General features: G+C 43.4%; 1 protein-coding gene across 1 annotated transcript; it reads left to right on the top strand.

Moving 5' to 3' along the window:
• The first annotated feature begins 771 nt into the window (after positions 1-771).
• LOC142775167 (uncharacterized) lies at positions 772-14,968 on the top strand. The gene is made up of 3 exons (XM_075876510.1): positions 772-1,182; positions 13,818-14,267; positions 14,844-14,968. Exons 1-2 carry the CDS (start codon positions 772-774, stop codon positions 14,244-14,246), a joined length of 840 nt encoding a protein of 279 aa, XP_075732625.1. The 3' UTR covers positions 14,247-14,267; positions 14,844-14,968.
• Positions 14,969-19,486: the final 4,518 nt, after the last annotated feature.

The raw sequence follows: 19,486 nt of genomic DNA, 5'->3' as shown, positions 1-19,486 counted from the left end.
CGTAAGAGGGAGGTTCTATAGAGACAGGCGATGAACCAGGACCAAGTGCTAGTAACAGACACTTCGTTCCCTACCAGATGTGGTACTTTGTTTACTCGGGACACGACACCGGACTTCACTTTTATCTGACACGTGGTGGAAGTCATATGGTCTAACCTTAATGTGTACTTTGCAGCGAAAACTACCTCTTGGCCACTCTCCTGCAAGTTGGACGGACAAAACAATTTAAGTTCCGAGTGACCGACTAGGACAAGTTCCGCAAACTGAAGGAGGAGTGGTCTGTGAGTTTAAACAAGCTTGACATCGAACTTTAAACGGGGCAGATAAGAGAGGTCATCCAGGCTATTACTAAAGAGCTGCCTTCAGAAAAACTGGGCAGCAGACTAGCTCATCTTCTTGAGGCTAAATAGAACCTCCTGGCCAGATGGAAAGGGCAGTGCCTCAACTGCAGGTTTCGCAAGAAGAGTGCGGAGGTCAACAGATGCATTGAGGAACAATGGGCCGAGATTCGCGATTCGGTAGACAGGCAAATGCGAAGGGCAGACCCTTGGAACCTTCTAAACCACCTGTTTGATGTAACCAACGCTATTTCAAGCCATAGCTGTACGTTGACTCGCATCAGACAATCAGGTACTGGCAGAACTGCTTGGGAAGTACCTGCCAATTGCCTCCACCCCCGCACCTCGTGACCCCGTCTATGGAGGGAGTGCTAAACTAAAGCTGGACGCGGGATTTGGAAGCGAGAAGAACAGGTAGCAATGCATGGTTTGAATGGCAAGTCGGCATCGTGTCCAGATACCTAAGACAACAAACAACACTTTGAGAAACTTGGATGACAAGTCGGTAGAGTACCTGGATGTGATCAACCAGGCGTGGAAGAGTGGTAGTGTCTCAAAGAAGTGGAAGACAGCCACCACCATCCTCATCCCCAAACCGGGCAAACCTCTCAAACTCGACAACCTCAGGCCCATCTCGCTGACCTCATGCTTTGGTACGGTGGCTGAACATGCCATCCTGAACAGTGTTACCCAATATCCTGAGGAGCGTGGTATTTTTCTCCCCAACATAATAATCTTTAGGGCAGGCATCTTGACGCAAGGCGCCAAGAAGCCCACGAGAGACCAAGTTATCAATATCAACATAAAAGACATAGGAGACATTCTTGTTCTGGGCTTGGAGAGCGCAAGTGCTTCCACGACTACACAAAATCATTCCTGACGGACAGAGAGGCTATTATCAAAAATAGATAATCTTTCTTCTGATCTGGTAAAGCTTGGCTTTACAGGGACACCACTCTTTTTAACCTCGCCTTAATAAGTCTGTCTCAAAAACTATATGAAGTAGGTGACATTAACCACTCGATCGATGCAGACGACATCATCATATAGTGTACTGGAGGCAGCGATGGACGAATAGAGGTGGTGTTTCAAGAATTTATTGCGGTCACAGAAAACTACCAATAATCGACTGGTCTTCTGTGCTCGTTGCAGAAATCAGAACAGCTTCTGCAATTGCTCTAGCGCTGGGGCCCCAAACGGAGACAGTGGTATTCATTAGAGGACGTCGGCATTACTTATTGGACAATTGAGGGCAGCTTGATCTCTAGGATGGACTCCTCCAGGCTCTGGGTATGACCATCCAATGGAACATCTCCGATAACCTGACGGTAACATGACTTGGCAGAAAAACTGACATTGTCATAAGGATGATAACAAGTGTTGCCAACAGATATCGGGGACTTGGAGAAGACAACCTCGTAGGCTGGTACACGCCTTTTTGATATGTCAATTCACCTACGCGGCAGCCATGCACAACTGGCACAGGTCAGAGTGTGGTAAGCTGAATACTTTAATCAGAAAGGCCATCAAGAAAGATCTTTGGCTCACCATGTGCACAAGCGGGAACAGACTGTTTCGTCTTGGCATGCATAACACGGTGGAAGAAACTGTGGAGGCACAGGAGAGGGCACAGTCATCGAGGCTGTCCACTACGCGTTCCGGTAGAAACATCCTGAGAGAGTTGGGGATTCACCCGATGCAAATCAAGCCTTGCTTCTGCAGCATTCTTAGTCGACAGCGAGAGCAAATCACCGTTGCCCGGATCCAAAGAAATATTCACATCAAGCATAACAAGAATAAAAGGCGAGCAAAGGCAAATGCTCTACTACAAATGGCACAAGAACACCCCATACACCTGCTTCGTCGATGCGGCCCGTTATCTAGAGGGAAATGTGTATGCGGCAGTGAGCATCAACCACGACGGCAGTATCACAAATTCGACAATTCGAACGACGAGGGCTGAAATAGCAGAGCAAGTGGCAATCCCGTGGGCCTTGCTGGACAACAGGAGGTCCACAATTTACAGCGAATCGAGATTGGTGGTCGCAGCATTTGCCTAGGACGCAATATCGTAACTAGCTTTGTGGATTCTTCAGGACAAGGATTCTTCAGGACAAGGAGATTCTTCAGGATCATACAGAAAACTGAGCAGACCTCAGGCTCCGACACTTAAACTTCTTCAAGTCGGGGAGCATCCTATGTACGTGCTATTGCACAAGGTTTTTTGGAAATACAGTCATCCAATTCATGTTTCATCTGCAATGATTTAGCTACTTTAAAACACATGCTCTGATGGTGCCCCGCGTCATGCTGTGGTGAAGTCATCACGCCATGCAAATAGGAGGGTGATATAACCAGCTTTGGAACTACAGTTATGGGCTGTCCAACACGCCCGTAATGCAACAGAGAGATTGCTATTTCTGTTCCGACGTGGGAGCGGCCAGCAACGTTCTGAAGCGTGTTACGAAGAATCCATCCATCCATACATCCACCCACCTACCCACCCACCCGTCCATCCATCCACCCACCCACCCACCCGTCCGCCCGTCCATCCATCCATCCATCCATCCATCCATCCATCCATCCATCCATCCATCCATCCATCCATCCATCCATGCATGCATCCATCCATCTGTCCATCTGTCCATCCGTCCATCCGTCCGTCCGTCCGTCCATCCATCGAACGGCACCGTACATCCATGAAAAATTAAAACAGGTAAAAACAGTCAGTGCTAACACGCGATGTCAGGGGATAGAGAATATGAAATAGTATCGGTAAATTGTATTTCCCCTCCAGCCAGCATGTTGCCTTGAAACGTCATCATCATACATATGAAGATTACTTCGCACATTTTAGCATGCTATGAGAATCCGCCTGTCTCATAAAGTTGCTCAATGCAAAGTAGGAAATGAAACCGCTCAGCTGTGTACATACTAGCAAAAATTTGAGTCTCACACCTACGTTGCATGTCTGACTCATAGAAAGCATTGTTAAGCCTCGCTGGGCTTCCATGCCGCAACATATGAAAGTGACTCTAAAACCTTACAAAATGACATAGATCCTGCCGAACAAAAGTTGAACGATTCTTGTACGCAACAAAGGCTGTTTGAACTCGATGGCGAATTACGAACTCAACAATTCATGGCAGCCAGTGTTATTCCTGATTAGTTCATGCAGTATATGATGTCCCAGCTCATCTTTGCAACGGCTTCATTAATCATCTGTCGGAAAACAAAGCATAAATAAAATACTATTTTCTTGGCTTATAATTCATGAGGCGATGGTTAACGGCCACGGTCACATTACGTGTCATGTGATGAAAAGCGGCGCTGGTGGTCATCATGAAGTGGAAATGTTGTCGACGGTCTGCAAAATGCCGAATGCCTCCAGTGCATAATGGACGTGCCTACATTCAACACATTATTCACTTCATAGACAGCTTTTGAAGCAGCTAATAATGCCTGATGAACGTTCTGTATTGGTGGACCTCCAGGCTAATATCTCCTTCCAAAATGAGGCTTGTCGACAGGACAGGGAGCTGGGACAGTAAAGTACTTCAGCATGATATGCACTTTGCTAATGGTGCTGAAATGAATTCTGCAGTATAGCGAGTAGACTTAAGCACTCACGATTATGTGAAGAAGCCTTCCACTAAGCGCTCTTCTTTGCTCCTCATTGCGCTGATGAATTGACCGGGAGTTTTGCCAATTGCTTCCGCGATTCAGGGAGCCGCACGGTTCTTCCACGTGAGACCTTAGCGCGTGCGAATAGAGCTGAACAGAGCGTTATATTTGGGCTGCCTGATCTAATTATGTAACAGGAGGCTGGCGAAAGAGTTGATAATTGTTCTGTCAAGAAAGATGACGACTACAAAAAGCGATCTTTACTATGTAGCTTCGCGGATTGGTCAAGCAACCGCAAACAGAGAACAACAAAAAACAACATACATATATCCCTTGAGTGCACAAACTTTATAATGCAGCAACACTGTAGTATAGTGTATCAAAACTTACTTCGCCTTTTGAAGAAGTACAGAATGCAGTACATGTGGCAGGAAAGCAAAATAGCTTTCTTCGTGCAGACAAAAAAAATGGACATATATAAGATGTATATCCGGAAACGTGTACACGTAGCGAGCCATATATGATGCGATTTTCATAGACGCTTCAAGCCCGGTGGAGGCGGAAAAGCTGTATGCCCGTGTGCTCAGATTTGGGTGCACGTTAAAGAACCCCAGGTGGTCTAAATTTCCGGAGCCCTCCACTACGGCGTCTCTCATAATCATATAGTGGTTTTGGGACGTTAAATCCCACATATTAATCAATAGACGCTTCAATGCACCGCTACATGGGCGTTGCCTTTAAAGACACGTGTAAGGAACCTATTAGGATGATTATGGGTTTTACTTTGTACTAGCAGACGTAATGATAAAATGCAGGAAAGCGCTGCTTAAGCTTTCTCTGTCATTTATCAACTGTCAGCAAGGCAGCGCTTTTACTCAAACTCACAAACAGAAGTGTTGTTCTGCTAGTAATTTGAGCATGGCCTTACAAGAACACGAGGTAATTTAGCTCAGCATAACAGTGCTTAAGTAATACACTTAGTTGGCTGTGTCATCCGATACCTACATACGATTGGGTGTTCTTCAACTCTTTACTAAACGACAACTTGCCACCTATCATGAGTGAACCTGCAGTCATAACGTGGCCGATGCTCTGACAGCTGAGCCACTTTGGTCGGCCTTTCGTCCACTTTATTGGGTATTTCTGTGCTTATAAATCTGAGAGCGTTAGCCAGCGTCACTCGTGGCCCTGATGGTGAGTGTGGAACACTTTTGTCTGTGGGCGTCACGTAATACGAATACTTCTGTTGCGAAAGCTACATTGGCCGTATTCTCTCCGTTTTGCTGTGACAAGTGACCACACCTCTTGCCGCGTCATTTGACAGTACGTCAAAGAAGGCGCCAGTGAAATCGTGTTGCAACTGCGTTTCCACTTGAAAGTCAGCTTTGTGTGTTGGTGCGCGTGTTCTTCCTTGTCGGCGCTCGGCTGATATTGAAAGTCATTCACACCTAATAAAAGAGGCCAGAATTCGTCGTCGGAACTAAACCAAGAAGAGGCAGTGAGGCGAGGAGACGAAGAAAAAACAAGCCACACGCCTCGAGAAGCGTAACCGTGCAAAGAACTAAGCTAAGCAATAGACAGATTAAGTTGGGCATCCGCAGCAGCTCATCAGATTTGCTGCGCCAGGCTGCGTCCTCAAAGCTGTGTTGCGGACACCCAACCGTGAGACGAGATGAGCGTACATCTGAGATGAGCGTGAGATGAGATGAGCGTGAGATGAGCCGTACATCTCACTACGCACAGCAAGGCATAACTGCGTTAAGCCACAGCCATTTTATTCACTTACGAGATGACAGCTAGTTTATTGTGGGTGAACTTGTGCCCTGAAAACTAGGTGCAAAAATAAATGAGCGGCTAGAGCGTTCCAAACAAAAGTTGTTCATCAGCCAACGCGTCTTTTTCTTCCTCGCAGGTCAAACCTACACTGACTCGTGCCCGTGCACGAGAGGCATCAGTCGCGCTGCCAGAAGCACCAGGACGCGCGAGACCATGGACGCTGATCCCTCATGATATCGTATAACGTAGTTAGTCTCTGTGGCAATACGAAACACCTAAAGTTTGGTGTTTTTATTGATGTTCTGTTTTTTTTTCTGTTGTAACTCTTTGATGTGGAGAGGTTGAGGTTCATATCACTTCGGCTACTCTGTAGCAACAAGTTATGCAGGGAAAAAATAACGAAGGGCTCCAAAAATGAACGAACAACCAAAAAAAACAAAAAAGAAAGCATAATAGTGCACTGAAACGAGTTTAAATAACATGTCATTGCACAGTTTGCTTGCAGCAGTTCACACGCACGCCTTATTATTTCTACCCACAGTAGGTGTCGAACATATCTTTCCATATATCAGAAGACCTAGCTGTATATCACAAGCACTTATCCAGTGCGCTGTCCACCGAGAAGTTCATCAAAAAAAATCTTCGTATTTTTTTACAATGCATATCAGGTCAAGGTGCCACTGATTTCCTTAATGTGAGTGGTGCGTCTGTCCAGACTTGCTTGTTTATTCATTAGTTGTTCTCTTTCATTTGCGTACTTTACGGTTCCGAAAAGAACATAACAGTTAATTCTTCACCACCAAGGTGGCGTTCAGGTGAGCTGGATCAATGTATTTCGGGTAGGAAGCACTTAGTACTTCCAGTTTAAGCCTGTGGAGTAACATCCTTATGTGTCATGGCATATTGGTCGCTACTAACTACTTTTTGTGCGGATCAACTTCGTGATTTAACGGTTGCGTATTCCAACAAACAGCCATCACCTCTAAGGCATACAGAACTATCATAGGAGCTGCGAAATTTTCTTTCCAGTTGACCACTAGTTCTTAGCACAACTTAACTTCGAGGAAAAGCCACCATTGGCACGTCTGTTGCGAATATTTCTAATACCTAAACGCATAAATAAATAAATAGGTAAATCAATAAATAAACAATACAAACAGAGGTGGGCATGTCGGAAGATCACCTTTTTTATATCAATACTTCTGTATGAAATCTACGTAAAAATAAATGTATTCACACATTTTGTGATATACTCGAGTGTGTAATTCAAGCTTCTCGCATTTGTCCATGAATAGTTGGAATGAGTTAAACAGCAGACTACTTCGTAGAAACGAAAAAATTGGTAGAACCCACGTAGAGTGGGAATCGATGATATGCCAAGCACAAATTAGAAAGGTTGAATTGTCACATTAAATTGAGCAGAACGTTACGACGCTGACGTAAATTATGCAGTACATGATTTTCGTGTCATGATTATCATGTGTGTGCCGGGAATTTGTGCTCAGTCGTCCATTCATGTCCCGTAACACCAAATTTGGTATACGTGAAGCTAACAAAATGGCCGAAAGCGTGTTGTGAGTGTAGCATAGTCATGTTTTACGGCACACCCATGTCATTATTATCATGTTTGGACGTGTCATTTATCTCCGTCGCCTATGCACATCACCTAATACCAAATTTGGTACATGTGAAGCTGGTGAAACGGCCGCGAGCGCATCATCAGCGTGGTATGTAGTCATGTCCTCACATGACAAGCATATCATGATTATCATGTTTGCACCAGTCATCACCTTTGTCATCCGTTCACGACACGTAATACTAAAATTGGTATACTTTAAGCTAACAAAATGATTTTGAGTGCATCATCAGCCTGGCGTGTAGTCATGTTCTTACATGAAACGCATGCTATGATTATCATGTTTGCACCAGTCATATACGTTCATTATCCATTCACGTCACGTATAATCAAATTTGGTGTATGTGAAGCTGGAGAAACGACCACGAGCGCATCATGAGCGTGGTATTTAGTCATATTTTTACATGACACGCATGTCAGGATTTGCACGTGAAGGCCTGTCACTTATGTTCTCCATGCAGTCATGTCATACCATAAACGTTTTACCATATGTCATGTGAACAAAACCACCGCAAGAGCAGCAAGATCTTGACATGTAAATCATCACATTCATGACTTGTCATGATTTTCATGTTATGACTAGTCATGCTCATCGTAAAGTCACGTTATGCCATACCAATTTTGATGTATGTCGCATTATGCAAATGGTCCCGAGAGCTAAATGTCGTATGTGGCTAGATAGATAGATAGATAGATAGATAGATAGATAGATAGATAGATAGGTAGATAGATAGATAGATAGATAAATAGATAGATAGATAGATAGATAGATAGATAGATAGATAGATAGATAGATAGATAGATAGATAGATAGATAGATGTGGTACCACTCGCCCAAGTTCGCTTGGAAACGCTTCGCATGAAAAAAAGGCAAAAATGCAAGCACTCAAGATTGTGATAGAGCACCTTTGGATTTCCGAGCGCAAAATATGAAGTAGAACACTGTGCAGCTGCTGTTCAGACGCCGTTCACGTTCCACTGACGTTTGGAATGCCCATTTTTACTTTGATTAGACGAAGAAACGTTTTTATTATTTTCAATAGTGCGAGTTTACGACGTCTGCCTCAACTAGAGCGCGTCAAAATTATTCCTTCAATTTGCTGAATTACTATTTGTGAGGCTGAACAAACAGGAGTTCACAGTGCCTTTAGAGAGCGCATAACTAGATACGATAATTCGTGACTCCAAATGAGCGCTCTCCCCCTTGCTGCCGCGCCTGGACACGGCGCTGACAGGGTGCACCTGGAAGTGACTTGTTGCCACTTTGCGCGCGTTGAGAATCGGCCGAATAGTTCCTTTATTTTTCTTATCACATGCACGAGCGCGAAAAAGAAGAAAGCAATGTTCGAAGACCACTGCAGTATGTCGCAATGCGTGGCATCATGGTGAAAAGATGGCAACGTATTGTTTTGGTGCTTCCTGACGTACGCAGACGATGCACAGTGGAGAACAGCGCAAATCAGAAACTCACGTATTAGAAAGAAGGTGACGCACATGGCAGTTCATTCTAATCAATTAGCTCGTGAGGATTTGATTGTACTGAGTGAGTTTACCATTATTTAGCTTGTGTGCAGTCTTATACATATTGATAAGAAGCATGCATTCTTACCAGTCTAATCAAGCGCGGAGTATAGTTCCGTCTTTAGCAAGAGCTTTGAAATTTTTTGCGTTACGTGTGCAACTATTTTTCACATGTGCCTGTTTTCTTTGCAAGTTGTAGTGCTACCTATTCTCAAAATAAGGTGCTGTATATTTCCCCCCAAACATTTTTTTTATTTCGCATGTGTGTATTAGCCCGCACAAAGTTCGAGCGAGCGTGCGTATATGTATGTATGTTCGTGCGTATATACACCATGTGTGTGCATTCCTACTCCGCGTATATATACCTACTTTGAATATAAACTACTGCCAACACGAAAAAATAAATGGTCAGAGACACAAGACTTTATTCTTCAAAAACCGAAGAAGATAGATCGGTGAATGAAAAGGAGTGCTTCTATTAAAATCAAAACAACTATTATTCTTATCTCAACATACACTGGCCCAGGCACGTTTTTGTTCTGTAATCAAGTGAATGGCATGCATATTCAGGTCTTGATGGCATAACAAAACTCAATGGGGTACATGCTACCGGTAGCACTAGTTGCAGTGTAGTTACCTCGAAAACGGATAAGCTCTTGCTTGTATATAGCACTGTAGCAACGCCGGGCAAAGTTGCTGACACCTTCCGCCGAGGCCCGCTACACGTGAGAAGGTGCCTTCTACAACATCGGGCTCACTATACAGGTTCTTGAAGTTGAAGTAAATCTGATGCGGTTCTCTAAAGAGGCCCAATGTTTGCGCACCCAGAACAGCTATTTCTGATGTTATGGCACTGAAATACTTTATGCCGACGAGAATCAGGCGCTCCGCTGCCAACACCCGTTCGACTTCAACGAAGCAACGCGATCCGACGCCACAACCAAGAAAGTTCAGCATAACGCCATGCGAAAGTGCGTGTTGACCCTGTTAAGCACACTCATGTTTTTTTTTCTTGACGAGTATTGCCAGCACACGGAGCGTTTTGTGGAGTTACGAAAATTGCAGGCCAGTCGCCGCGAACACCTCATTACCGCGTGTGCGTTTTCTCCTACACGAAGTATTGCAACTAAAAACAGACATCACGTTCACTAAATGCTCTCATGAAGGAGTATTCTTTAAAAAAAGCACGGGGAAATTCTTTGCTGAAATTATTGCTGAAAACGCTTATCCAATGACAAGTAACACTTAGTAACAGAACTCATCGCGAATTCGCTCTGTGGTATATATGAAGAAGCTCGCTGCAGGAGGCTGTGGGGCTAAAATAATATGGTAAGTTGCATTTTGTGCAAAGACGCTTCCGAAGCCATGAACAATGTGGTTGGCTAAATCAACATATTGTTGAGAATAATACGTCTTTCTCAATAACAAAAGAAAGCCTGGAACGGGCTGTCACTAACAGCTTTCATAAGCGAACTATTCCAACTGACTCTTTTGAGCGCATACATGTCATATTATCTCATTCAGTAAATTGTTACAATTTGATTGTGCAGACTGATTCACTCATATTTCGAATAAATAGCGCAAGGCAAAGGCAAACACTTCCACGCGCTTTATTTGACAAGTAGGCCGATCCAATCTCTTCTGGGAATCGGCTTTATGCAGAGCAGTCGGCGTGCAATTGTATGTGCTGCATTTCTCGGCTCTGAGCCAAGCTTTACGATATAGATGGAAGTGCTGTTACAGGTAAAGTAGTTTCTTGTGCATCGAGGGCTCACCAGGAACGTTGGCTACACTGGCATTCAAGAGGGACTTATGGTAAGACCTAACGTCAGCACCAGAAGCGTAGCCAAAGAGGTTTAGAGATTCAGACCCCCCGAGACTTTTCAATTTTCTTGCGTATGCAGACACGCACACATACAAATGCACGCACGAACATAATGTAAAGTTATGTAATGCAGGTAATTGAATAAACTGCAACTTATGGCGGCCATGCAATGAAAATAGACATGCAGGAGCAACGCAAGAAGCCGCGGCCTAGTGAACAGAAGCATCCGAATCGGCCTCGCTTGGCTATAAGCAAACGTGACTCGAGTCACTTCCCCAGCCCTGTCGTTTGCCACAATGGCAAAGCGGTTACGCTGCTCGGCTGCTGAACCGATGGTAGCGGGTATGATTTTAGCCTTGGTGGTCGCGTTTTCATGATTGCAATATACTGTAGGCCAGTGCACGATAAAGAACACAAGTTGGCCGGAATTTTCAGAGTCCTTCACTATGGCGTACCCAATAATTATGTCGTGGTTTTGGCAGGGTAACATTCAGCTAATAATATTTGCCTGTCTAGTCCGTGATTGCTTGGCAGGGCTAACTACACAGAATGGGCGCGGAGCATGCACCTAGCACTGCTTCTCGCGCGAATGATGCGAAGACAAGGTGGACGAAGTAGACGCGCAGCCCCTTCGCTCATATGCTTTGTTTTTAATTTCCGGACCATGGCTTTAGAACAGATATTCAAGACTTTTAAGACTGTCGCCTTAAAATTTTTCGGAATTTGCACATCCCCCGCTTGCACACACACAGACGCAAGAACACACACACAAACACACACACACACACACAACACACGGTTAATGGCACACTCCATACTTATCGTCCATTCTGACAATTAACGATACTACTGGAGTATTAATAAACTGGGGTGTGAACGGTAATGGCTGAACGATTATTACAGAGAACCAAATGTAGTGTGCAAGAATGGTTTGCACTATAGTTTGGATCAAGCTTAGAACTGATTCCGTTCGTTCTCGCTTCCCATAAGGAAAAAAATGAAGACACGGATGAACATAAAGCTCGCATGGGACTGCTGCGGAACATGGCCCTCTTTGTGCTATACTTGGCGCCGTGTTTAACAAGGGGGCCAACGAATTGCGTCGTTATGAAACCAATGCTATCCACGTAGACACCTGGAAGTTCGAATCACTGACTCTGCAGGTGGTACGGCACAACATTCCACATTGACATTCGAATGCCTCGCGGGACTTAATATTTTCCTCATGTAGCCTTTGTTTGGAACAGCCACCGAAAACACGAAGAAAGCTTTGAAAATATCGGCATGTATTAAGTCCCCACTTACCACGGCACAGATTTTGGGACAGTATAAAAGAAGCCCGCTTGTTCGATGAGAAGCAGTTGTACCAGCTTGAGCTGATCCAGTGAACCAACCAACGTCATGAAGGCTATCGTAAGTAAATTCTACAACATCTACACTTTTAACCACGCAGTTGCATTCAATTGGTGCTATATTATATTTCAAAAATTATTTAGCTGGATGGTGCTGCAATATAGACGACAAATTTATGTTTTATGGTGTTTCCCAGAGAGAGCGTGATGTCATCTTCGATCAATGTCGATGCTGGCAGTACGTGACACTGAATACAGCACTGCGGGGGGAATTTGCGTACGCCAGAAGCTTGAAGCGCTGGAAATCGTTTAAACAGTCAAAAGTATAGCGAGCTATTATTGAACCGTAGGCATTTTGTGTGACTTTATTTTTCATTATGAACTTTCTGGGGCCGCAAGAAAGGCAAGTGTAAATGCGGTACTATATCGCAGAGCAATAGCGAGTAGCGCGGAAGAGTGGTGTGTGTGGGTTAAAGTGCTACCTTCTCTAGGTAAGGTGGAAAACGTTGTGTTAAAGACTGGACGGTTTGTTTTTGTATTTTTATGATCTAGGAAAAATAACAAAACAATATAACATATAGTAGAGTTGGCATCTGCTATCCATGGAAAGTTTTTACATTCTGAAGCAACAGAAACTTCTGCAGTTGGCCGAAATTTACCCAAACATGAAAAAAGACAAAAAAACCTCTTAAAGTTGAAGTAATATTCTCCATTTTATGCTCAAAGATTGCAAATCAAGAGCACCCGGACTTATTTTTGCATCGAAGAAGAGAGCAGCTTCTATGAACTTTTCCTCTACGGAACAGCTAGCTACGCAGACGTTAAGGCTTCTTAGGTGGCTTTGCTTGTGCCTTGACCTCGGCAAAAACAAAGTGACTCGTACAATCAGCCAAAATAATTTACCAGACGAAGAACTATTTAAAAAAGTAGTGACAAATTTTCTCATTTCGCCTAAAAGGGGTTCTAACGAAAGCTATATTTATAGTAATTATATTATGTAGAGTGCATCATAAAACCATGATATGATTACAATGGACGCCGTAGTTGAGGGCTCCCAAAATGTTGACCGTTTAATGTTCGTTAACGTGCACTGAAATTGTACAGTACACGAGCCCACAGCCATTACGACTCAATCGAAATGCGACCGCCCCAGCCGGATTCATACCACGATCTTCAGATCATCAGCCGAGCACCGTATACACTGCGAAGTGGCAGCTACTTACAGTTACCTTTATTACTTGTCCCATCCTTAATATTTGTCATGTAATCGCTGTTTCAAAAGAAATGCACATCATGCAAATTATGTGTTTTACTCAAAATTATTTTTAATAAGGCAGTAATGCTATCTATGCAAGAATGCGACTGTAATCTTGCATGACAGCCTTTTTTTTAAAGGCTGACACGTATCTTAGAGCAGCTCGCAAGGCACTAGTCAAGTTGAATCAGCAGGTTGTAAAAGTAGATTCTTTTTTGTCATCGTGAATGTAGTTTTGCGTTTATTAATTAACGCGAAGCTTCTAAAAGCTTCGTTTTATCCAAACACTTAGTGGAGCAAAAGTTCTTCCTGAAAGTAAGAGGTAGCTGTCTTGCTAAACTTTACGGGGTTATATGAACAGGGAGCGATGCTGTTTTGCTGTTCGCTAGAAGAATGTGAGGAAGCAGTCTTGGCTTCGTGCTTTCAGGATGCCATTGCGTGTTTTCAGAAGCAGCTTGAGAGCGCACGTCTGTGCTTTTGACTTTGACAGGCAGTGGCCGTCATCTTGTGCTCGCTCGTCGCCATCGCGCTGGCCGGCGCCGTGGCTGATGGTGGATACGGCGGCGGTGTTAGCACCGGAGTGGGCGGCAGTGTGGTGGTACTGAACTCCGGTGGACATGGCCACGGAAAAGTCGTGCTGGGGCCTTCATTTCTAGTCAAGACGGTTCACCACGTGAACAAAGTCAGCTCTGGCGGTGCGTTGGTGGCACACTCGGGCCTGAGTGGCACAAACGGAAACGGCGGATATGGAAACGGCGGATATGGAAACGGCGGATATGGAAACGGCGGCCTCGTCTACATGCCCGTCTATGGTCTCGGCCTCGGAGCTCTGGGTGGTGTTGGTATGGCTGGTGTTGGCGTGGGAGCTTTCGGAGGCCACGGTGGCTATGGAGGCTATGGAGGCTACGCCGGATGGTAGAGAATGCCTCAAAGTTGACCAGTAAGTAACGTATGCTACCTAACAATAGGAATTAGTAAAGATTTCATGTCGAAGAGTTAGACGCCCTACCTGTCGCAGCAGTGAATGGTGACCATGGCTTTGCGTCGCTTGAGTTCGAGGTCATTTCAATCCTGGTATAGAGGCCAGATATCGGTGGGGTTGAACCAAGTAGAGGCACCAGAGCATGGTTTCTGAAACACAGCAGAAAGTGATTAGTATAAGTGGCTGTTTCACGTCTCATAGAATCCTAACGTGGGAGAACAAGCAAGAACTTGAACGTAAGACAGAACTTACAGTGTAAAGCATGCAGAATTGTCATAATATATTATTACTAACATCAGTGATAAAGAATGCGGAATAACAACAACTGGATAGCTTTTAATAAAGCACAATAATTGTACAAATAAATTTCTCAATTCAGTGTTTCTGAACAAAAGTAAAATGAAATTTGACACGACACATTTCATTGGTTGAACAAAACGTGTATCATGCATACACAAGTTTAACGTGTCGAGCCTACAAAACCAATATTCAAGGCATGTCGTACACTGATTCATATTTTTTTGTTTTTTTCAGGCCAAAAAACATGTTTCTTTCCAATTCACAAGAAGCTTGTCTAAATCACTACAAGTACCATCAGTCAAGAAATATTCACCCATTCTAGCCTCGGCCAACCCTACTACGACAAAAACAATTTCTCATAATGACAAAAAGGATTGAAGTAAACTTTTGCAAGAGCAAATAAAAAAAATGTTCTACTACTAAAAAAAAAAGCTCTTGAGATTTCGCAGGTGGCATCACGCAGGGTGACGCATAGACGGATTCCCGACGTCAGCCGTCCTCAATTACCCAGTTTTCAAAAATGTTTGCTAGTGGCTGTTTAATTGCTAGAATTTTTGCTGTTTACATACAACTAGTATGACGCAAATGGGTAATATAGCAACTAACAATGAGTATTACGTGTATTTATGCATCTCAAATTTCTGACGCGCTTCAAAGAAAGAGAATTTTTTGAAGGGGCTCATGTCTTTCTGAGACAAAACTAAATGAATACAACAAAATTAAGCCAAGGGTTACTGGGTTAATTGTCCGTTGAGTTCCTTTGGCCATTTGCGTCAGGAAATTCATAAAGAAAAAAACATGAACAGGCCAGTGGGAGCCAAAAGTAGTGGTTCAGCATTACGATCCGTACGATCTGCCAATTAAAATTGCTTCACCGGTGGAAACTTTCGTCAACATTTTTTAAATTTCCGTTCCAGTCAAAAACAATCTTGCCATGATTTGATGATATTCTGCGCTTGCTGATACGTTTCTGATATGCAAGTACTAGGCCGGTTTTCAAAACGTGCTCTCCTTAAAAGTGAAGAGATCGCAGTTTTTACCTAAACGCTGTACAACAGAACTCATTTGAACTCGTAAATAGGTGAACGCCACTGTATTTGACTCGCCACATTGTCCGAGAAGGATAGGCTACGCTCCGTGCTCCTGGTGTCAGCACTTTCGTACAAGAGCTGCTTCAAGAATTGCAGCGGTACACATTGGACATCTAGACGGGTAGTGTGAGATTCATAATGTCCCTCCACCTTCCATAAAAGAAAAAAAAGTTGCCCAAAAATTGGCATCGAGACCTCCAGAGGATGACAAAAAAGTCTAAAATAATAATTAACTTCCAGTCCTTTGTAAATTATTGACATGACAAATCACCAGCTGATGGGCTGGTGTCTTGGGCACCTTTATTCCAAAAGTGGAGGAAGAACTGGCTCGAGACCTGGACATTATCAAATATACTTTTGATTTTACAAATAGTACAAGAATGGTTTCATAAAGTGTCAGAAAAGCAAGAAAAAAAAACTGCTGTATATTTTTTGCGTCTAGCTGTCCCTTCTAGAATAGAACTGAAAATGCTCAAACGAAGAAAGAAGAAACGAAATGGCTGTCCTAACCTCTGCCGACCAACCTCTCTGCAGGCTACCGATATGCAAAGCAATCTGAAAGACAGTGTTCCCACTTTATTGAAATAATCAGTTGCCAAAAAAACATTTCAAGGCGAAACATATCAACCAAAGACTTGCGGGATCTCATTGGCAGTCACCTAAAACAACTGTAAGGGGAAAGCAATGATCTGTTTCGTCTCAGTCGATGTAAAGTTCCTCCCCTGCCTTTTTAATAAAGCCTTCAGCCCCTAACCTGTTTTTGCACTGCTTGCAGGATGGGAGGCATTGCACACTTTCTGCACTGCCTCCGTGGGCAGCCAGCGTCTAAGTGACCGTGTTATGGGATGACGTCACATGCTTTTGTGCTCTGTGACGTCACAAAGACACAATATGCTGACTTAATTTTGTGATTATTTGTTAGATCACTCGTGTTGACACCACCGGTTTTGCATTCGATGAGGCTTTTGCCTTATTAACTCACAGGGACCAAGAATGATTCAGTGTGGCTTTGGAAAAAATAACTATGAGACTTTAAGATAAGAAAAGTGAGGTAGAAAAGGCGTGCTGACTTAGATATTAAAGTGAACAATAATGAAGACGGAAGTCCTGCAGCTGATGCACGCAAGCATATAGGAATCCTGAAAGTTCATCTTAAGTATGACGAGCTCAATTACAGAGGTGATAAAGTCGACTCTCTTGCTCAGTGACTTCAGTGTTCGACTGCCAACTCAAAAGACATGGTTCGATTTCAATCGCGGCGAAGTGCAAAACGTCCGTGCACTGTGCGATGTCCGTACACACCGACAAACCTGGGACGTTGAGGTTGCAGAACCCCCAAATCCTCCAAAACGGAGTCGCTCGAAGTCCGAATTGCTTTCGGATATGAAACCTCATAATCCCTGCAGGACAATGATGAAGCGTGGGAATCGACACTAAAGCTACCCCGGCCGAATATAGGCAGCACCAGGTGACGGCGTTGAGACGTTGAATCTCACATATATATCAATCAGACCCGCTGACGGACATACCATTTCGGCCCGATAGGCGAGAACGCTTGATCTCACCTCCTGTTTTCGTTCTCTTTGGTCAGTGCACAGCAGACGCAAAATTGGCTGTATAGTACGGAAACCCACCAACAAGAAAAAAATGCGCCACAGTGGTGGTACATGCGCTACAAGCAGGGTTGCAGGGTAGAGCTTAAGGGTACTTCTTTCTCGAAAGTATCCTGCAGTGTAAGTCAATAAGCTGAGTCAACTATACAGAAATAGGGACAGAATGCATGACACCTCCTCGCAAATAATCTACATTACTTTCAAGATGAATTACTATACAATCGTGTAAAGACGCGCTCCTTCTCGAACTATCCGAAATCCTTCTTTGAGGGCACAGGGCACAATTTACCACATCATTTCTGGGTTCTCTAAAAACCCTTTTACTAAAGCTTTTTGATGAGAAAAATTCGTGTTTCTTTCATTTAATCTGTCGGTGTCTCTTCTTGCAATAAAGTTACAATTACAATCACATGTAAAGTGTTCACAATTTGTATTTTTAGCAAAGTTATTATTTTGTCAAAATTTTAAAAATAGAACTTGAACATAGGTAAGGCATCCCACGTACTTACAGTATTCTAGCTCAGTCGCTTTGTATTGGCGTTAAAAAAAAGAACCTTTTCTCTTTTCAAGAAATAATGAGACAAATGTAACCGAAAATCCATCTCGAGGTATTGAGCGTTATAGAGTAAAAAGACGCTTACTTCATTTTTGTTTGAAAAAAGCGGACAGAACAGGTTAATGAATAGCAACTAGTCTTATAGTGATAAAATGAGACAGTTCTTCGCTCCTTTGTTTTCTCAGCTCCCTCGATTGCTTTCTCGTATCTCCAGTCCCTCTAATGGCAAAATACTGTGTACGTTGACTGATCTCGCCCAACCATATTACAGTGTTTCGCCTTAGTGATATACCAAACAGCCTTGATTAAATTTGCACGCGCCAAGCAATGTGTTGCAGAAAGAACAGTTGCGAATATGGCAGTCTAAGGGTATTCATTCTGAGGAACACAATGTACAGTGTTTTCTATGATTGCCATGGTTCCTCCACAATTTGTGCAGACACACTGGCTCATGATGAAACTTCGAAGAAGTTCCACATCAATGACTGCACAGCCATTGCTACTATAGGTTACATTTTGTCTTTGTGGCGACGGGAAATGATCGGAAAAGTTACTTGCTGAAGCAATTGCACGAGCGCCCTCGGTCTCCTTTTTGTTATCAGTCAAAATGTGTTGATTTCAAAATGTGTTGATTTCAATTATATTGCGCTTTCCAGGAACTCTTATTGACTTTGTCAACATGAAGAGACATTTTGCTGCCCCAAGAAAGACAATAAATAACCAACCAAACTGAAAATAAACCCAGAGAACAGTGTCTGCAAGCGTGTTTCACGCGTAGACCAGGCAAGTGAAGTGGGTAAATCCCACACGTGTTGGAAGTTTAAATAAAAGCTTCATTATGTGCTTTTTGATAGCGATCACAGCTTTAAAAATACCTGCTAGCTCGGAAAAACTGCCAGTGCTAGTTTAAAAAAATCAACTGAGGTAAAAACAAGAGTAAGGAGCCCGGATTGTGCATGGCCTGAGAAAATGGCTTGGGCAGGCTCAAAAAACCTTTTTGGCTCAATAAAAATGCGAAAAAATATGTAAGGCACAGGGTTTTGTTAAGAAAGGCTTCACCACTCTAAAAAGATCCAAAAACAAAGTGGATTGAAATGGAACACAAGTGAGAGCTAAAAACAACTTTTCAATTTTTTTATATTTACTGTAACCCGTGTTTCTATGGACAGAAGAGCTTGCAGGAGCAAAAACTTGCAGGAGCAAAAAGCAAAAACTTTTTGTCCCCACACGCAGACGCAAGAACACAGACGTACGCAACAAACGCACGCATGAACTTGCATAAAGTTTGACTGCCCTCTTGCCCCCCCCCCCCCCGATTTCACCACCAAAAAAGTTTCTGAATACGCTACTGGCTCCTTACTCTTGTTTTAATTATATTCTGTGAATTTATTCACAGTCAGTGAAACAAGACCATACTATATATGACTTTGCTGTAAATGACTTCATATACATCATTCCTACACAACACAGGTCAATTGCGACGTTGCCAAAGCAAATGAAAGATGAAACTTATGGTTCTGTTAGGGTGTCGAAAACTCCTTGAATCTCTTACTGGCTGTTGGCGAATGTGTAAGTGTTTCATTGACCAGGGTACTTACTCCCCGCTTTCCAGTCACA

This window comes from Rhipicephalus microplus, chromosome X (assembly GCF_043290135.1).
Source record: "Rhipicephalus microplus isolate Deutch F79 chromosome X, USDA_Rmic, whole genome shotgun sequence".
Taxonomy (NCBI): Eukaryota; Metazoa; Arthropoda; class Arachnida; order Ixodida; family Ixodidae; genus Rhipicephalus; species Rhipicephalus microplus.
Note: the sequence above shows the minus strand (reverse complement) of the source record. Positions and strands in the feature narration are given on the sequence as shown.

Bases quoted from the DNA above. Each gene is read 5' to 3' on its own strand.
- LOC142775167 (XM_075876510.1), top strand. From the start codon at position 772: ATGGCAAGTCGGCATCGTGTCCAGATACCTAAGACAACAAACAACACT. The intron at 1,183-13,817 runs GCAAGTGCTTCC...TGACTTTGACAG, and splicing joins TTGTTCTGGGCTTGGAGAGC to GCAGTGGCCGTCATCTTGTG.